The sequence below is a fragment of the Calidris pugnax genome, unplaced genomic scaffold (genome assembly GCF_001431845.1).
Source record: "Calidris pugnax isolate Ruff unplaced genomic scaffold, ASM143184v1 scaffold25, whole genome shotgun sequence".
In the NCBI taxonomy this organism is placed as follows: domain Eukaryota; kingdom Metazoa; phylum Chordata; class Aves; order Charadriiformes; family Scolopacidae; genus Calidris; species Calidris pugnax.
The window spans coordinates 588,879-605,537 of record NW_015090805.1 but is presented as its reverse complement, the minus strand read 5'-3'; the positions used below and the strand labels follow the sequence as shown (position 1 = coordinate 605,537).

Sequence of the window (16,659 nt, the reverse complement as noted above, 5' to 3'; positions counted from 1 at the left end):
AGCTGTGTAGAATGTTACCTGTTCCTGAACTAGTCTGTTCCTTCTGCTCAACATAAAACAGTTCATTAAAGTGGATTTTTATGGTATACTGGTTTTGAACCAGGGCAACAAAGATCCCATTCCTCCATCTATCATCTAAGTTCTTTAACTTCCAAAGGAGGCGAAAGAAAATTTGAGATGATCAGGGAAAGACAGTCATTTTTAACCATAACTTCTGTCAGTTTGTCCGTAAGAAGAGCTCTTGAGTACTAAGTAAACATGCAGCTTCAGTTGTTATGAGGTCAACAGATCAAGCAAAATAAGAACCTTGAGGCATCATGAGGCTATATTTTGTCTATTGTCACATATAAAGTAGGAAGTAAACCTCAAGAAGCTTGTTCTGTTAGAAAAAGATATGTCTATGGAAAAAATTTATAATATGATGAAGGTAATTGCTAATAAACAGTGCTGGCAGTGGATGGCTAGTGCCTCAGAAATGCTTGTATGTTGTGTTTTGTCTGCAATTTTGGTAAGCATACTGTTGCAAGTTATGTTTGTTTCTTGTTGATATTCAGTAGTTTTGTAAGTATTTTTGTATTTCCTTGCTCTGTGGTCAGGAAGTGCAGTAGAGGAGCAGAGGAAATCTGAAATTGTTGTCCACCATCAGGACCCTGTTTTGCAAAATATAGGGAAGCTGATTAATGCTCAGTTTCAAGAAACTGTCTGTTCTGCATACATTTATGAATGCATATAAATAATGAAGGATTCTTCTTGCTTATCAATTTCTGCAAAGGAATTTTAATTTGAAACATTATTTGCTGAAGGGGAAAGGGAAACAAAAAAATACACACTTTGGATACTCTCTTGGCACTGTAGATGACTTATTTTATACAGCTCTTGATTAAATCAGGTAAGGTGGCATTTGAAAACTAGAAATGAAAGAAACAAGCTGTATCTTTGGAGAAAGATTAATCTTATCTTTCTCCATTTAGTCAGTAGTCTGTATGTTAATACCAGCATAACCACATGTGGTGGGTTGACCTTGGCTAAGGGCCAGATTCCCACCACCTGCTCACTCACTGCCTCTGCTCAGCAGAGCAGGGGGAGAAAATAGGATGAAAAAGCTCATGGGTCAAGATAAATACATGCAAACTGCTTACCAGTTACCATCACAGGTAAAACAGCCTCTCCTCACTGAGGCCACCCCTGCAGCCCCACTGCTGCCAGCACTTTGACACCTAAATGTCCAACAATGCTGCTGTATTGCTTATGTAGCATGTGCTGTGGCTAAATATGCTGGTTTGCACCATAAGAGAAAATGTAGGGTGGGTAACTGTTTGCATGGACACGTTTTCCTCAGAACAATATGTTCTATAGGTCGACCTTCACTGTACTGCAAATACAGTACAGCACAATTAAATGTATTGGCAAAGAAAAAAAACCCCAAACAAAACCCCAAACCTTTAGGTCTGGTTCTCACAGCACGTACTCATTTTTTTACCATGATCGTCTCTGCAATTGTCTACTTAAAACACAAAGAAGGTCCCGAGTTGACGAGTGACACACTATTATTGGAAATACACATTAAATCAACTAAGATATTGCTTGATATGTAGGATTCTTAGTTTCATTAACTACTTAATTCAGATGACTGTATCTCCCCTGAACTTTTCTGCTGTTTGTCTTTTGAATAATCACTTTTCTCTAGACTTCCCAGGTCTCATAACAGCAATTAGAAAGCCTGGTAGGAAGGCAGAATCTTCAGAGTATATATGATTTTCCATTCATATTGATAAAAAAGATCTAAACAAGCTTTCTTACCACAAATGTTTTTTTCAATGTGTAAGAAGGTTACACCTGCTCCAAAATTGCAAATGGGTACCTCTGCACCCAAATGCCAGGAAGTTTACCGCTGCGATAAGCAAGAATTGGGTAAGCCAGGCTGCTCTCTGCGGTCTTATGTGAAGTCTTCTGTACTAAAGATTTCCAGACTGTGGTATGCATACCACTAACATCACATGAGCAGCTGAAGAGACACACAGTTACTGTTTGAACTGGCAGGTGTTGCTGTTTATGTATATGCATAGGCTGATACTGAGCTGGAAATGTTAATGCTTTTGCTATCACAAATGATGGCATCTTAGGGGAAAAAAATTAGGAAACCCATAGAGATCTAGATTTGCAAGCACATGAAAAGAAAAAGGGGGAAGGGGGAGGCGGATGGGGACAGAGTTCTCAGCAACTTGTGCATGCTGGATATATATACTTTATGTTTTCTTTCCGTTTCCTGTCATCAGCCATCTGAAAGAGAGAGAGACTTTGGGTCATCTAAGGAGATAATTCTTTACCTTATATTTGTGATCTTGAAGATTTGGCTTTGAGGTTTATCAATTAGGCTGAAAGCTTATAAATAGTGTGTAACCAACAAGAAGAATTAGTAATCTTTCCCCATGTCCATCTCTGTCCAGAGTAAATATCCTTCCTCTTCCCTCAGTGGTACGAGGGATGAGTTGGACTTGCAGCATCTTGCTGTTTAACTCTTTTGTCAGCCTGGGAAGGAACTACCCTTTGCTATCATGTCAGCCTAGAGTGCGTGGACTTTTTAGGATACCACCCTAGCTTAGTGATGAGTTAACGTTCCTTTGTCACAGGCAGATTCCTAACATGTTCTTGGCAGAGGGATTTGCCTCATAAACTGGTAAGGAAAAGGTTTATCACAAAGCCAGGTGATGAAGTTTGACAATGGTGGTGTTTCTCCTTAAGAATAGTATGGTGAAAAAGATACCATCTTTCTGTCAATGTTTCAATCCTTGTAGATGCAAAAAGGGATGAATGAGGACTAGTTAACAAAGCATAGTCAGATTGTATTCCTGTATTAGGTGGTATAAACGAAGGATTGTCTTTACTGAGTAAGCTACTGCCAGGTAGTCTTCTAGATGTTTGTTACCAGTGCTGTGATTTAGCTAACTTGCATTCAAGTGATGTGCAGGATAGGCAAGTCTAGCAAGCATCTCTTTACATGACAAGACTGAATTAAATACGTGCCATGCAAACATCTCGGATTCTCTAGGCTGCATTGTAGACTCTCCTAGCCAGCACAAAGATGCTGCAAACTTTGAACGGAGCCTCTGAACTCCGCTATAGTATCAGTGAGGAAGAATAATTTTTGAAGGTTGTGCAAGTGGTAAGTTTGCTACAGCTGTGTTTCTTTTTCTTCTGCCGGTACTTGGTGGAACCAGGGTAGTCCAAAGACTACAGTATTTATAAGTGTCAGTGATGCTCTGAGCATTCAAAGCTTAATTCTTGCAAATCTTTTTTCAATGGGGAACATTTATAGGGAGAGGTAAAATATTTGTTGCTTTTATTTGGCTTAATGTGTTACGCAGAAATTGAATGAAGTCATTCTAATCAGTTTACCCAGTCAAAAGATTAGTTGGTACTAAATACATTTTGTTTCTGTGGGTATACATTCATTACCAATCCAAAATCAGTCCTGCCCTAGAACCATTACTGTCTGACACTCATTGAAAGCACCCCGTGAAACAAGTTAGCATTATCTTTTTATCTGCAGTAAGATACTGCCTACTTCAAATAAATGAACAACACATTTGGTAGCATTTTGCATTCTTGTTGGCAGTTTCAGTAGACTATCTAAGATTTGGGCAGAGCATCAGACCAGATTATGCTCTTGCCAGTTAGAGGCAGCTTTATGAAGTAAGCAGTGTAGACTAGAAATCTTTAATATCTCTGTACATGCTCTCTGGATAAATAATTCCTGTTTCAAAGGTTGTCCAAATTGATATTTTTACTTTTATATGCCACTTTTGTATGACATGTTTCACTGAAGAATCTTAGTGCTCTTATATAAATCTTGTTTTACAGTCTGCAGGATAGGATAGAATATTTCTCAGTTTATAAAAGTGTAAATCAAGCAAAAGGGAAACTATTGATTTGTGTCACCAGATATACCTAATAAATACTAAACACAAGGCAAAAAGAATTGTGTTAAAGTTTAACCCATGAACAAAACTTATTAAAACTGTTTTAGTTTAATGCAGTGATATTCTTCATTTCCTTGTTTGACACACATCACTTTGACTCAATTTTGTTCTTATTTCCATTTAGGACGTGTAGGAACACCGCATTTTATGGCACCAGAAGTGGTAAAAAGGGAACCTTATGGGAAGCCTGTAGATGTTTGGGGTTGTGGCGTGATCCTTTTTATCCTGCTAAGCGGTTGTTTGCCTTTTTATGGAACCAAGGAAAGATTATTTGAAGGCATTATTAAAGGAAAATACAAGGTAAATGACAGCGTACCTGGATCCTTTTCCAGTGAGATGAGCTCTGCTGGTAACATTTCTGGAAGTTGATTTTTGTTTTTAGCCTGATTTAAATTTGAAACTTATATAAATCTATGTTACACAGGAGGAGAGATGATCTTCTCTCTCCAGTCTGACTTGTTCCTGCTGTGGTTTGTATCAATGTTAGGAATTAGAATACAGAAATATTTACTGAGACGAAATAATAAATGTGTGCAACAACCAGCCCCTAATAGTACATCGAGCGCAGTACAATTACATAAAGCATAGGTGTGAAGATAGCATACTGTATATGACCTTAGGTTTATAGATCACTTAATATTTTTTTTAATCAACTAAAAGAAGTGTCATAAAGGCTGGTCATAATATTGCCTTGATTTAAAACAAAATGCACGTTACTGTAAAAATGTAGTTATGCATTTTTCTTGTACTACAGTATGTAGTAAAGTGCAGCAGGTGATTCAAAAGGAGACACTTGCAACTGAAAGCTAATTGATGTACGTGCATGATAAGCATGTTTTGCAACATAAGCATCCTAGAGCCGTTAGGAAAACAAATTTAAAGCTTCGACTTCACTATTTTTGCAATTTTGTCAAAAATTGGTTTTGCTCTACTTTGCAACCAAGATCATACACGAACTGTGTATAAGCAAATTAAGAAACTCCAAAAACTGTCTGATAGTCTGTAATATAGTTTAGTAAGTGTTTTATTATATGAATTTAACAGTAGTCTGCTAAAATGTAAGTGACAGCAGTGGTACTACACTTGGTCACAGTGCATTTTTCATTCTTTAAATGTTGTATTCCAAGAAACAGCAGGATTTCTTCATGGCCCTAGTCTTGGATTGCATAGACTGGTAGATGGTCCAGTTTCACATTAAGATTTCTTCGTGGAATCTCTTAAGCAGCTAACACCATCTGGAAGCGTACAAGTTAACTTTTCTTAGTTTAAAAAAAAGGTCATGGCCAGCACATTGTGTCTTCTCAGTTCCTTTTCTGTTCCTGTTTCCATAGTAATATGTCTATTCAGTGAAAATCGTATAAGGATTTCAAAACAGTCTTGCTACAAATTTGCAATTACCTTCATTTTATTAGAGCTGAAAAAGAAATGGCAAATAACAACTATACATGTGCATTTCATAGCCAGGTAATGTTCCCGAGTGCTCCAATTTAAAGCAATTATTTTTCATAAAGACTGATTTTAAATAAAATGGACCTCTTTAAATTAACAGATTATAACATTGAAAAGAGACTGGTTATAATTTTGAATTTTCATTTAGTACCTTGTAAAGTTAGCAGTGTACCAACTAAATAAAACTTAAGTTCCTCATAAATTAAATAAATATTAGAAATAGCTTAAGGATAGAATCCCTTATCACAGAAAGAATTTTCTTGCTTTAGTATGGTTTTATCAGGTGTCTGTTATCTTGACCAGTTGGACACAAATCTGCATATACACAAGATGAAAATATATTCTAAATTGTCCTTCGCATTGTTGTCTTCTGAAGGTATAGTTCTACTCTAAAACGTGTTGCAATTGCTCATATTGTTGATCACATATCAGTATGCATGCTTTCTACCTGAGTGGCTGGAGATGCTTAGCTGTTGTAAAATTGAAAGGAATTTATAGGGAAGAGCCATTGTCCATGATACCTGTGGGACAGGACCAGAATAGTTCACAACAGGCTTTAGTTGACTTCCTTCTTACTCAGCATCACTGGCTTGAAAGCGTGGGTTGATATATATAGACTGTCGTGCCACTCATATTGATTTCAGAAGCAGATTTCATTTCTACATTTATCATATGAATAGTTAACTATCGGACAAAGCCCAATTATTTTTTCTTTTTCTACTGAAGGGTCACTTTCATCAGAACAAAATGTAGCATATGTAGAAAATTATACGGCGATTGTAACATAATACCAAGGTTATGTCAGCTTTTGTGTGATATAGTGCTTACTGTTTTCAAATTTTTATGCCATTTCGGTAGCAACTAATGTACAGTTTTGTAAGTTATTAAAAAACTTAGAAACTTCCTTTTTACATGTACTATAATAAAATGTTTGCAAGTACCAACCAGTGTTAAATCTCTGCAGAATCTACCTAAAATGTAGATTCTTTCTTATATACTTATTACTAATTTAATTTCTTTTTTCTTGCTTCTAATCAGATGAATCCTAGGCAATGGAGCCATATTTCTGAAAGTGCCAAAGATCTGGTACGCCGCATGCTTATGCTGGATCCAGCAGAAAGGATAACAGTATATGAAGCACTGAATCATCCCTGGTTAAAGGTAGTAAAAGCAGTTGTTTAAATACCAATTTCCTCTTCAAGGGAGAAAAAGACTTATTTGTTGATTTATTTGAACTTTTCAAAGTAGACATGATATTGTAAAAAATATGTGATAATGTGCTTTAAGTGCTTTGTAAGATTAGAGCCTGAGATTTTGGTAATTACTAGGTTTGAACTCTTGCTTAAAGCAAAAGCAAACTCAATTAGGCATCTTTGGCAGCATCAGAGTGCAGGGAGTAGGGCTGCATAGAATAAAACTTGAAGAAGGTATTCATGTGTCCTTTAGTCTCTGAAACTCCAGAGGAGTAATTTCTGATCTCTTCTTTGCTCAGTCATATCTAGACATGTTTCTTATTATGCATGTAGCCATGCAGTTTCTTGCAGTACATTATGCTACTGAACTGTGCTGCTTTCTTACATTAGATTCCTGAAATATCCCACCAGAGTGGAGGAAGTGTGTGGTTCTGTGTTGCTCAATGGCTACTGTAACTATATAAAATTGTGTGGCATCTGGTAGTCAAATTATTTTTTACTAAATATTTTCAAATATTGACACCAAAAAGCTCAAAAATCTGGGAAGCACAGGCTCATATGTTCTTCTTCTCCCTCCAAGTAAATGGTCTCACTTCTAGTGAATGGAGTCATTCTTCCACTTGTCTGCACTCTTTCTGGCTCCAACTCCTGTATTCCAAACTGCAGAATGGTCTAGCTTGTAAAAGGAGATCAGGAGTGTGTGGGCATACATAGTGCATCAAATATTTCAAAGAGCATAGAAATGGACACCATCCCAAATGATCGTATTTCAGTGACTGAGTATGTGGTATACATGGGTGATCTGGTTTTACCTGCTTGTAATTTGACTTTTTCCTCACTTTGTGAGCTTACCCACAATTAGATGCCAAAGCAAGGATTTTGTTGAGGATTATTTATGGCAGAAAACTTTGCCATTTTTGTTGTGTGAGCGACTAAGCTGATTAGGCTTTTTAAAAAGATAATTCTGTAATGCAAATGTGCAAGTTGTGGCTATATAGTGTAGCACTTACGATATCTGTGGTCTCTTTCTGCTGTTGCCATTATTTGTTGAATGACAAGCAAGGAGAAAAAAAATATAGTCTGAGACAACTTTGTTTCCAAGCTTAGACCAGCATTCTCTCAGTCAGTCCTCTCTTATTTTTGCCTACAATAAACTGCCTTCCCTGCCAACTTACAGTTTTCATGTAACCATTTATAGATGGCAGCCAAATACAGCACGAGACAGAGACATGTTTTGTGTGGTAGAGAGACTGAATTACTTCTGCCAGTGATTTCACTCTGATTCAGGAGATGTATGTGATAAACTTTTACGTTAAATTAATAAGTGTGTGTAGCTTCTGTGATGATTTGGGGCACGGAAAGAAAGTAGTCAGCTGCTGCAAGTTCTGCCCCCGCTGTGCGCTGTTCATTGGCAATTTTTTTGTCTGCATCTAGAGTGGAGAATTCTTCCTGTAAGCTAGCACCTGGTGTCACCAGCCGTGGAGCTGGCACTTACTGCTTTCTTGGGCATGCACCACACCTCCCAAGGTTACCTGAAGTATCAAGCACCACTTAAAAGAGTGCTTGAATACATTGCTTCACTGGGATTTGTGACTCCCGAGAAGCAGAACTACTTTGCGCTTGCCAGCTTCAAAGTTCAATGCTAGCCACAGGCTGACTAACAACACAACAGTAAAGCAAAAGGCTAGGGTCTTATGATGAAGTGGGAAACAAAATTATAAAAAGAAAATATCCCTGGCCCAATTTAAGAAGTCTTTCAAAATATTTCAATCTCTCTCAGCTTCTTGAAGTTTTCCCTAAGTTGTAACAAATCCTCATTCTCCATAGGGTACTTCTTGTCTAGGTACACTTCTTGTCTAGTTTCTTATTGTGGAGAGAATATTAAGAGCTTTTATTTAATGTTTCTTTTGTTATGGGTTTTTTTGTGGTTTTTTTTAAGGAGAGAGATCGCTATGCATACAAGATTCATCTTCCAGAAACAGTAGAACAATTGAGAAAATTCAATGCAAGAAGAAAACTAAAGGTAAAATGAATGTAGTGTTAAAACAATACAATTACATAATTTGAATTTTGTGTGATACTTTATTCATTTCAAAAGTGCTAAGAGAAATATATATTTTTAAGTCAGCAATAAAATAAAAAGTTGAAAACAGACCCTTACGTTTGTTTATTGCAATGATGTCTTGTTAAGGGTGTTTGTCCTTTCTTTCTTAGTGTATAGTTTTCAAACTACATTTCAACACCAATTGTATCAACCAAGGTGTGTATGAGGTCTTATTCTTAAATTAATTCAGTAATTGTGTACAATATGAATTATTGGAGAGGAAAGAATAGAGCAATGGCTTCTGTTATTATTGTGTTACATTTATAATAAAAGGAACATAGTAATGTTTTAATATATTTTTTCAAGAAGAGCAAAGATGTATTCTGCAGTTTATCACCTTTATGTTTAACTATACACAAGATTATTTCTCAGCCATGAATGTTAACATTTTAGCCCAAAACAACATGGTTTCTATTCAGTTCCTATCTTGGAAAGTTTAACAGAAGCATTTTTAAATTCACTGAAAGGTTGAGAAAATGTTAATGGAAACATGCAGCATTACAATTCATGAGGATTTTTTTTATAATTTGTAATAAAACACAGATGCACAAACTGAGTTGCTGCTTTGCAAAAGTTTCATGTAGTTGCAAAAACAACTGATAATTAGGATGCAACAGTTGCCATAGTTCATGATAAACAGCACTTAGGTGGGTTGTATCTCCATGCAATGGTTTCATTAAAATGTTAACTAGTACATTTTAGAATATGACCTGTTTTCCTGCTCTAGATGCAGTTTCAGGTCTTTCCCAGATTTCTTCCTGGGGAGACCATTATATTTAGTCTCCTGAGTGCTTGTATACCTATGCTATTTGGTTTCTACCATTTTATCCAAAGCAGTGTTCTGTCTGCAGAATGTTTCCTGAAATTATTTGTTGTCCATTTTGCCTACTGCCACAGCTGTAAGACATTAAAACCCAAGTGGTTAAGCTGTAATTTATTTGGACAAGTAAATATATGTCAGAGCAGATAACTGTTTTTTCTGGCTTTGTAACTTCCCATGTAACGCTCGTTCTGGGAGTCTGAGATTATTACATTTTCATATAGATATATTATGGATATCAAATATCCTAGTGCTGTCAGATTCTGACAATTTCTCAAATAACTTACTGTGTTGCCTTAAAGAGTGAATTTTTATACTTGCTAAGCCACCCGGTGTTGGTTGGAGGAAAAGAGAAGTAAATTAGTTATTTTGTTTACATTGGGAATTTATGCCTCACACTTAATTTTTTAAATGCTTACCCATAAAGAATTGTTCTCATTAATCCCCTCACAAAGAATATGTTTAGAGTAATGTATGACCAGGTCTTCTGTTGGATATGGTCACTGGTAACAGCAAAGCAGAGCTGAAGACCGTAAAATCTATTTACTCTTCAGTGAGAAGGTCAATACACAAGAGACCTCAGGAGATTGAATGATCCAACGTGTCTGGAAATGTTTCGTTATCCTTCTTTGTGTAATTTAGACTTTGTGTGTATTTTTACTCAGGGGGCGGTACTAGCAGCTGTGTCAAGCCACAAATTCAACTCCTTCTATGGTGACCCCCCTGAAGAGCTGCCAGACTTCTCTGAAGACCCCACTTCCTCAGGTATTTTAACAGAAAGTATATTTACTGCAGTCAATCTGTCTTGATTCTATACTGACTAGACTACCAAGTATTTACTAATTTCTCATGATTTCATAAAGTTGGATATTAAGTTAACGTTTAAATATGAAGGCATAAATAGTTTCTAGTCATAATGGTGTTAGTGACTGGAAAATGAAGATAAGCTCCCTGCACAGTTGTAAGTTTCTACAGAAATTCTGTCTGATTTTTTTTATTTGTTGTATGTACATTTAATTACAAGTAGATTTATAACCTCATATATCTCTTTATATTACTTGAGTGTAAAAGCTTACGGAAATTTTGTCTTGAATTCTTAGGCAAAACCAAGGTTCTCATGCCTTACTAATAGTTCTATATAAAAAGAAATAATTGCGTACCAGAGTTTCTTGATCTCCTGTTTTAGAGAACAGTATGGTTAAAATGTCTCCTCTTTAAAGCACGCTGGACAGTATTTCTGATGCTATAACCCAGACCCCCAAATCTTCAGAGGGAGACAATACATGTACTTCAAGGACCTCCCAACATACTTCAAAGGGGAAGATAATACCTTGTCTGTGCTGTTAGCACGTCACTAGGCCTCCGGCAGGACAGTGACCTCACTCCAAGCAGTTCTTTTGTCCTCAGCCCATATTCAGGAATTTAAATAACCTGGCAGTCCCTGTACTAACACAGCCCTGTCATAGTTCTATATCTTAATTTTGACAGAACATCACTCAGAACATTTGCAGTGCAAAAGTCTGGGTTGGTCTGACGTAAAATTAGGAATTGGAATCAAGTTAAATAAATTTTTAAGAAAAATCTAAGGCCAATGGGATTCTTTTATTTTTCTGAATTAAACTAAGTAGTACTGGCAGAATATTTTAGCTATAATACTTATTTTACTAGAAGGTGTTTCAGGAACCTAATTACATGTGCTGAACTGCTGTGTGATAATTCTCTTTCCCAGTATTTTACAGGTGAGAAAATTACTTAATGATTGCATATGTTGTGTTCCTTTTCTGCTTTTTCATATGAGCAAGAAATTTTTATAAAATATTTCAATGTCATTGATATAGAAATTGGGGGAATTTTTTTGTTAAAATTACTAAATTTCACTTCTTGGAATTCAGGTTTGAGAACTTAATTTAGAAGATTCCTTCATCCTTAGAGATGCATATTGCTCATAATTTCTATAGAATTGAATGGGAACTGCAGATCGTTTCTTGCTAACGGGTAATCAAAGCCTTGTGGCTTAATTTCAGGCAGCCAGCTGTTGAATACTTGCTGTACTTGTAGCTAAGAATCAATACATTATTTTAAAGAAAGATAAAGTTGGTTTTACTTCAGCCAGAATTACTTGCAGTGCTTTGGTTTTGTTTCCAGCTACTTCTCCCATTTCAATAAAACAGATAGCTCACCAAATGATTGGCAGTAGCAACTTTCCTAGTCTAAAAACTGCAGTTCCTCTTTCCAGTTTCATTCTCACATCAACAGGGCATGTGTCTTCCTCATAGGATGATGTAATTGCAGATATCAGTATACAGAAAAGCTACAAGTTCTATTTTTTCTGCTCACAGAATACATGAGTCCAGTACACATGTAAAATCTACAGAATATCTATGCTGAAGCCACTTGTTATCTTGTGTTCATCTCTGAAATAACTGAAGCAATAGCTTGAATTTCTTAGGAAAGCGCAGTTATTCTCTAAAATAACATTGGTGATCTTACTGATGGGAGATAACAGTGATCAGGAAACCATACTAAGTGAGTAGCTTTCATGATGTTTCCCTGACCAACTGCATTAGCTGATAGAATATTTAATCTCTCAGGATAAACACTGAGGCTTGCAAGAAAAGATACTGCAACTTTCAGCTTCTGAAGTTCCTAGATACAGAACTATTTTTTGTTTCCCCTTCAGAAGTACACCAATAAAGTTTTCAAATACTTCTAGCTTGTAAGGATAGGTTCTTGTGATGATTCTAAACTGAACTAGATTATAGAAATCAGACACAAAACTCTTGAACTGCAGTAGAAACTTAAGGTTATTTAAGTTTCCTTCCTGACATCTCGTAATGTTATTCCAGGCCATAAACTCTAATGAAGAGCGTTTAATATTTTAAATGTTGCTGCCTAATTAATCCTCCCATAAAATTTCATTAAGCTTATCATGAAAATTAAATGATTTGTCAGAAACAGGCAAATGCGGAACTCCTACTGAGAAAAAGATGCAGATGTGTAAATGCTTATTATGTTATGCAAATTGTATATCCTGGCCTCCTCCACGTCTTTCTAAACACAGAAACAGAAAATTTAAGTTCTGTCTTTTCCGGCTTCCTCAGACTTCAGTGAACCCGGGATTACTAGACCCTTTGAGCATCTTCCCATACTACCAGAGTGACCTGGGATATGAGGACACTGTAGGTAGTGAGTCAGGTGACTTAGATGCAGAGTCACAAAGGATATTCTTATCAGAGAACTCTCCAATGAGGATCAGCAAATTGCATAGCTAAATTAGATGGGAATGAGCACAGATAAATTTCATTTAAAGTTAGCCAGGTATTTTTCTGTACACATCTTCGTTTCATTCCTACAGAGTGTGTTATGTTGTGGTTCCCACAGCTAAGATATGGGTGATCTGTTTCTTCTTTCACCAGCAACTGTCCTCTAAAGGACTTAATTCTGCTATCATTCTGTTGCTAACATGGCAGAAATTAGTGTTGCTGAATTTTGAGGGAGGATGGTAAAGGCTTTTAAAATGTTTTGAAAAATTAGGTAAATATTTATTAAACAAAAACATTACTCCTGATAGGCTGTGTTCAGTAACTTCTTTAGTAAAGCCACTAAACAGCTGAAATGACAAGCATCTTGCAAATGTTTTTTGCTAGACTGTAAAACATTCGACTTTCAGGTTCAAGACATTGTAAAACGTGTTCGGTAACTTCTTTAGTAAAGCCACTAAACAGCTGAAATGACAAGCATCTTGCAAATGTTTTTTGCTAGACTGTAAAACATTCGACTTTCAGGTTGCCTGTCTTCAAGACATTGTAAAACATCAGTTTTCCAAGGCAGTGACTGTTTTGGATATATTTAATATGTTGAAACAAATATAAACCAGAAGTTAGCAATCAGCAGCCTCAAAGGCTGAATCTGGCACATGAGAAAAATTGTTCCGGTAGGGAGTATTTGAATTGGACCATGAAATTAATTAGGTGCTGGAGAAATTCACAGTCATTTTGCTCTCTGTTGCCCTTCCCCACCCTACTTCCTTCCCTCTCTCCACCACCGCCCCTCAGCCCCCGCTCCCCGGCTCTCCTATCACCTGATTTGCACCCTAGATCAAGACAGAGGATTTCCTCTGCTTGTGTCATATGTTGACCGTTGGTCCCCTTACGGAGATAAAGTTTTCAAGTCTTTTGATAGCAATGCCTCGGGCTGAACAATGAACATCACCCATGTAAAGCGCTTCTTTTTTCCTCCTTTTGCTTCTTCAGCCCCCCGTTCTGCAGCAGTCCAAGGGAAGGCTGTGGAATTGTTTGGCATTTTGGCTCAGGAAAGTGAATTCAGGAGCAGCATTTAGTTTACTTTGCAGTTTTAAGCAGATTCAGGATGTTTAGGTTTTTAGGCCGGCAATTAGAAAAGCCGATAAACCGAAGAGGATTTTTTATAACTTTGTATTTCCAAAAACCTTTTTGTAGCTGCATTTTCAGAACTACTGACTCCAGTGTTACAGTTAAGCCAGTGCGGCAGTCCATAGTCTTTGGAAAACTGCATAACTGCTTTTTAAATTAAAGCAAATGTTACTTTTTTTTTAAAGGACTTTCCTTGGTTTATAGTGCTCATATTCTTGGTTTTCTTGGTTTATAGTGCTCGTATTCTGAAACATGAGTAACAAGTTTCAGAGTAGCTTTTTGCTGCGAACAGTTCTAAATTCCCGTAAGGCATTTTATAATGCTGTGTTTCAGTTCAACCACAGAGAAAGTATAGCAGCATGTTTATAACAGACTGACTGACCAAATGTACTTATTTAGCTGAGGCTACTAAATAGCACTGTTGCAGTACTTCCTGAACATTTGTGTGCTTTCTGAGCTCTGTGGTAGCGGTGAAAGGTGATGAACAGAAAGCAGGCATGTTTAAGTCTGCATCAGTGTTTCTAGCTTGTTTTCTCAAACTGCAAGGCACAAATGTCATATGACATTTTTATAAGTGCATTTTGATAATTTTGTCTCAGAATCGCTGTATGTAAACTTCAATTTTCATTCTTTTTAATCTTGTTAGAATCTATATTGTCATATCAAATGAGAAAATTTTATGAGGTCTTGATTTTCAAATTTGAAAGTAATACTAATGGGAAAAAAGCTGGGTCTGACAGTCTTGCAGAGTGGGATTGAACAGCAAATGTATGGCCAAGTTCTAAGATGACTGTTTCTAGCATATGTGGAACTAGCTTAAATCGCAGGTTAATGAGCGGTTAATAGTTTCATGGAATTAAGATTCCATTAAATATGTAGAATATAAGCCCATATCTTAAAAACAATGACACAAAAAAATACTGTTGTTATGCAAAAATTATCACTGATTTTGTAAATATTCACAAAGGTTCTTGTGTAACACTTGTAAGTGCCTGGGAAAAAAACATTATGCTCACCTTATAATTTACTGGTATTAATTCTTTATCTAGTATTACAGATATAACTGACTACCAGTTTTGAGATCATGAGTTTGAGTGTTTCCAGTACTCCATTATTATCTTTATGATTTTTCAACTATTTAATCTTTGTTCTGTTATGTTTAAATACAAGAACGTTTAAGTATATAAAGTCACTGTTAATTAAAATCAATAATAAACCGGTTCTATTTCTAAATGGTTCTCATAGTGCTTCTCACTGAAACTTTTGTAACAAAATGATTTCAATATAATATTGCTAAATTCTAGTTAGTAAATACATTATTTAATATGATGTTATGCTTGTTTGCAGTGTGTTGAAATAGTTTGTCAGTTCACCTCTTAAGATATTATTGAAATCATTTTTTGTTCATGAGTTTTTTAAAGTAGTTTAACCAATGTTGGAAAAAGTCTGGTATTATAGATACCTAACACTGCGGAGAAGTGCTGCCTCCCCAGTGCCAAGTGTTTCTTTTCCTCCCATCGCAGTCCACAACTCACATTTGCTTCACACAGAGAAACCATATTAAAAAAAAGGGGAGGGGGGGGGTCTTGTCAGTTTGTTTATACTATTATGTGGCTAAACCAGTGTGCTAGGTTGCAGCTTAATAAATCGCTTGTTCTGAAATCTTCATACTGTTTGTTGTTTGTCCAAATGCTGCCTTCCTACTAGGACTTCTAGCAGCAGAAAGTAGGTATCCCTTTGTTTTCCTTTAAGGCATATCATTCAGCTATGGTTGTGTGTCTTTGCATGTGTAAAAATCAGCTTTCTTCTCTTCTCTTTGCTATTTTCAGTTTTAATACTGCCTGTTCAAGAAAAGTAGCCTGTATATGTTTTACTGCATCTATCTATAACTTTGAAAGTGTAACTATCCAGAAGTAATATGATTTGAGGCAGTATTAAAATTACCTGGTTTTTTGTTTTCAATATTTGCAAAACAACTGAAATAAAATTTAATTTTCATTAAATTAACAAAGGATAAAACTATTTGGTTTTGCGTTTAACTTCCAAAATTCATGTTTTCATGGACTAATGGTTTTTTTCTCCTAACACCAAACATATTTATTCATATATTGTCATATATTATTTTCTTGCTATGCCCTTGCATGACCTTTATCAGTCTGTGTTGATGTGATACATGATATATGCATGTGCATTATGTATATGCATACACCTGATTTAAATAACTATGCAATATGTGTCTCCTTAATGAAAGAATATTATTGACAAGTAGGGATGAGGGTCTGCTGCAGGTTAGCTGCATGCTTCATGAGACACTGAAAGCACAAGCATTCTAAAACCTGCAGACTATACTAGACAGAGGAGAAGGTGTGAAATTCTAGAGACTTTGATACAAACCGCAACCATTTAAAATCAACAAATTCAGCATCTCAAAATGCAGACTGTAAAAAGTGGGTTTTTTTCCTGCAGCGTTTTAAGATTTGTAGGCTAACAGGTCTTCTTCCATCCTAGGTCAGGACATATACTCATGTCTCCATTTCTGATCAGTCATGTGTTTTTTTGTTGTTTGGTTCATTCTTATGAACCACAATACAGATTGTGGGGGATGTTGTTCCTTGTCCTCCTATTTGCCCGTCTCAGAATGTCTGTCCAGTAATGTGAGAGTGAGAAACTCAGGGAATTTTTATATAAAAATTTTGCAACACTATTAGTTTTATACAGTTGG

General features: G+C 36.1%; 1 protein-coding gene across 16 annotated transcripts in view; it reads left to right on the top strand.

Moving 5' to 3' along the window:
• CASK (calcium/calmodulin-dependent serine protein kinase (MAGUK family)) overlaps positions 1-16,659 on the top strand; it is a 186,898-nt gene that overhangs the window by 91,739 nt on the left and 78,500 nt on the right. For 9 of the 16 annotated variants that reach the window (XM_014938109.1, XM_014938108.1, XM_014938104.1 and 6 more), the window contains 5 exons: positions 4,105-4,280; positions 6,468-6,590; positions 8,562-8,645; positions 10,212-10,311; positions 15,645-15,662. In XM_014938109.1, the coding sequence (XP_014793595.1) occupies positions 4,105-4,280; positions 6,468-6,590; positions 8,562-8,645; positions 10,212-10,311; positions 15,645-15,662 (501 nt within the window). The remainder of the gene's footprint in view (positions 1-4,104; positions 4,281-6,467; positions 6,591-8,561; positions 8,646-10,211; positions 10,312-15,644; positions 15,663-16,659) is intronic. The other 7 variants (XM_014938119.1, XM_014938118.1, XM_014938114.1 and 4 more) reach the window with 1 other exon arrangement.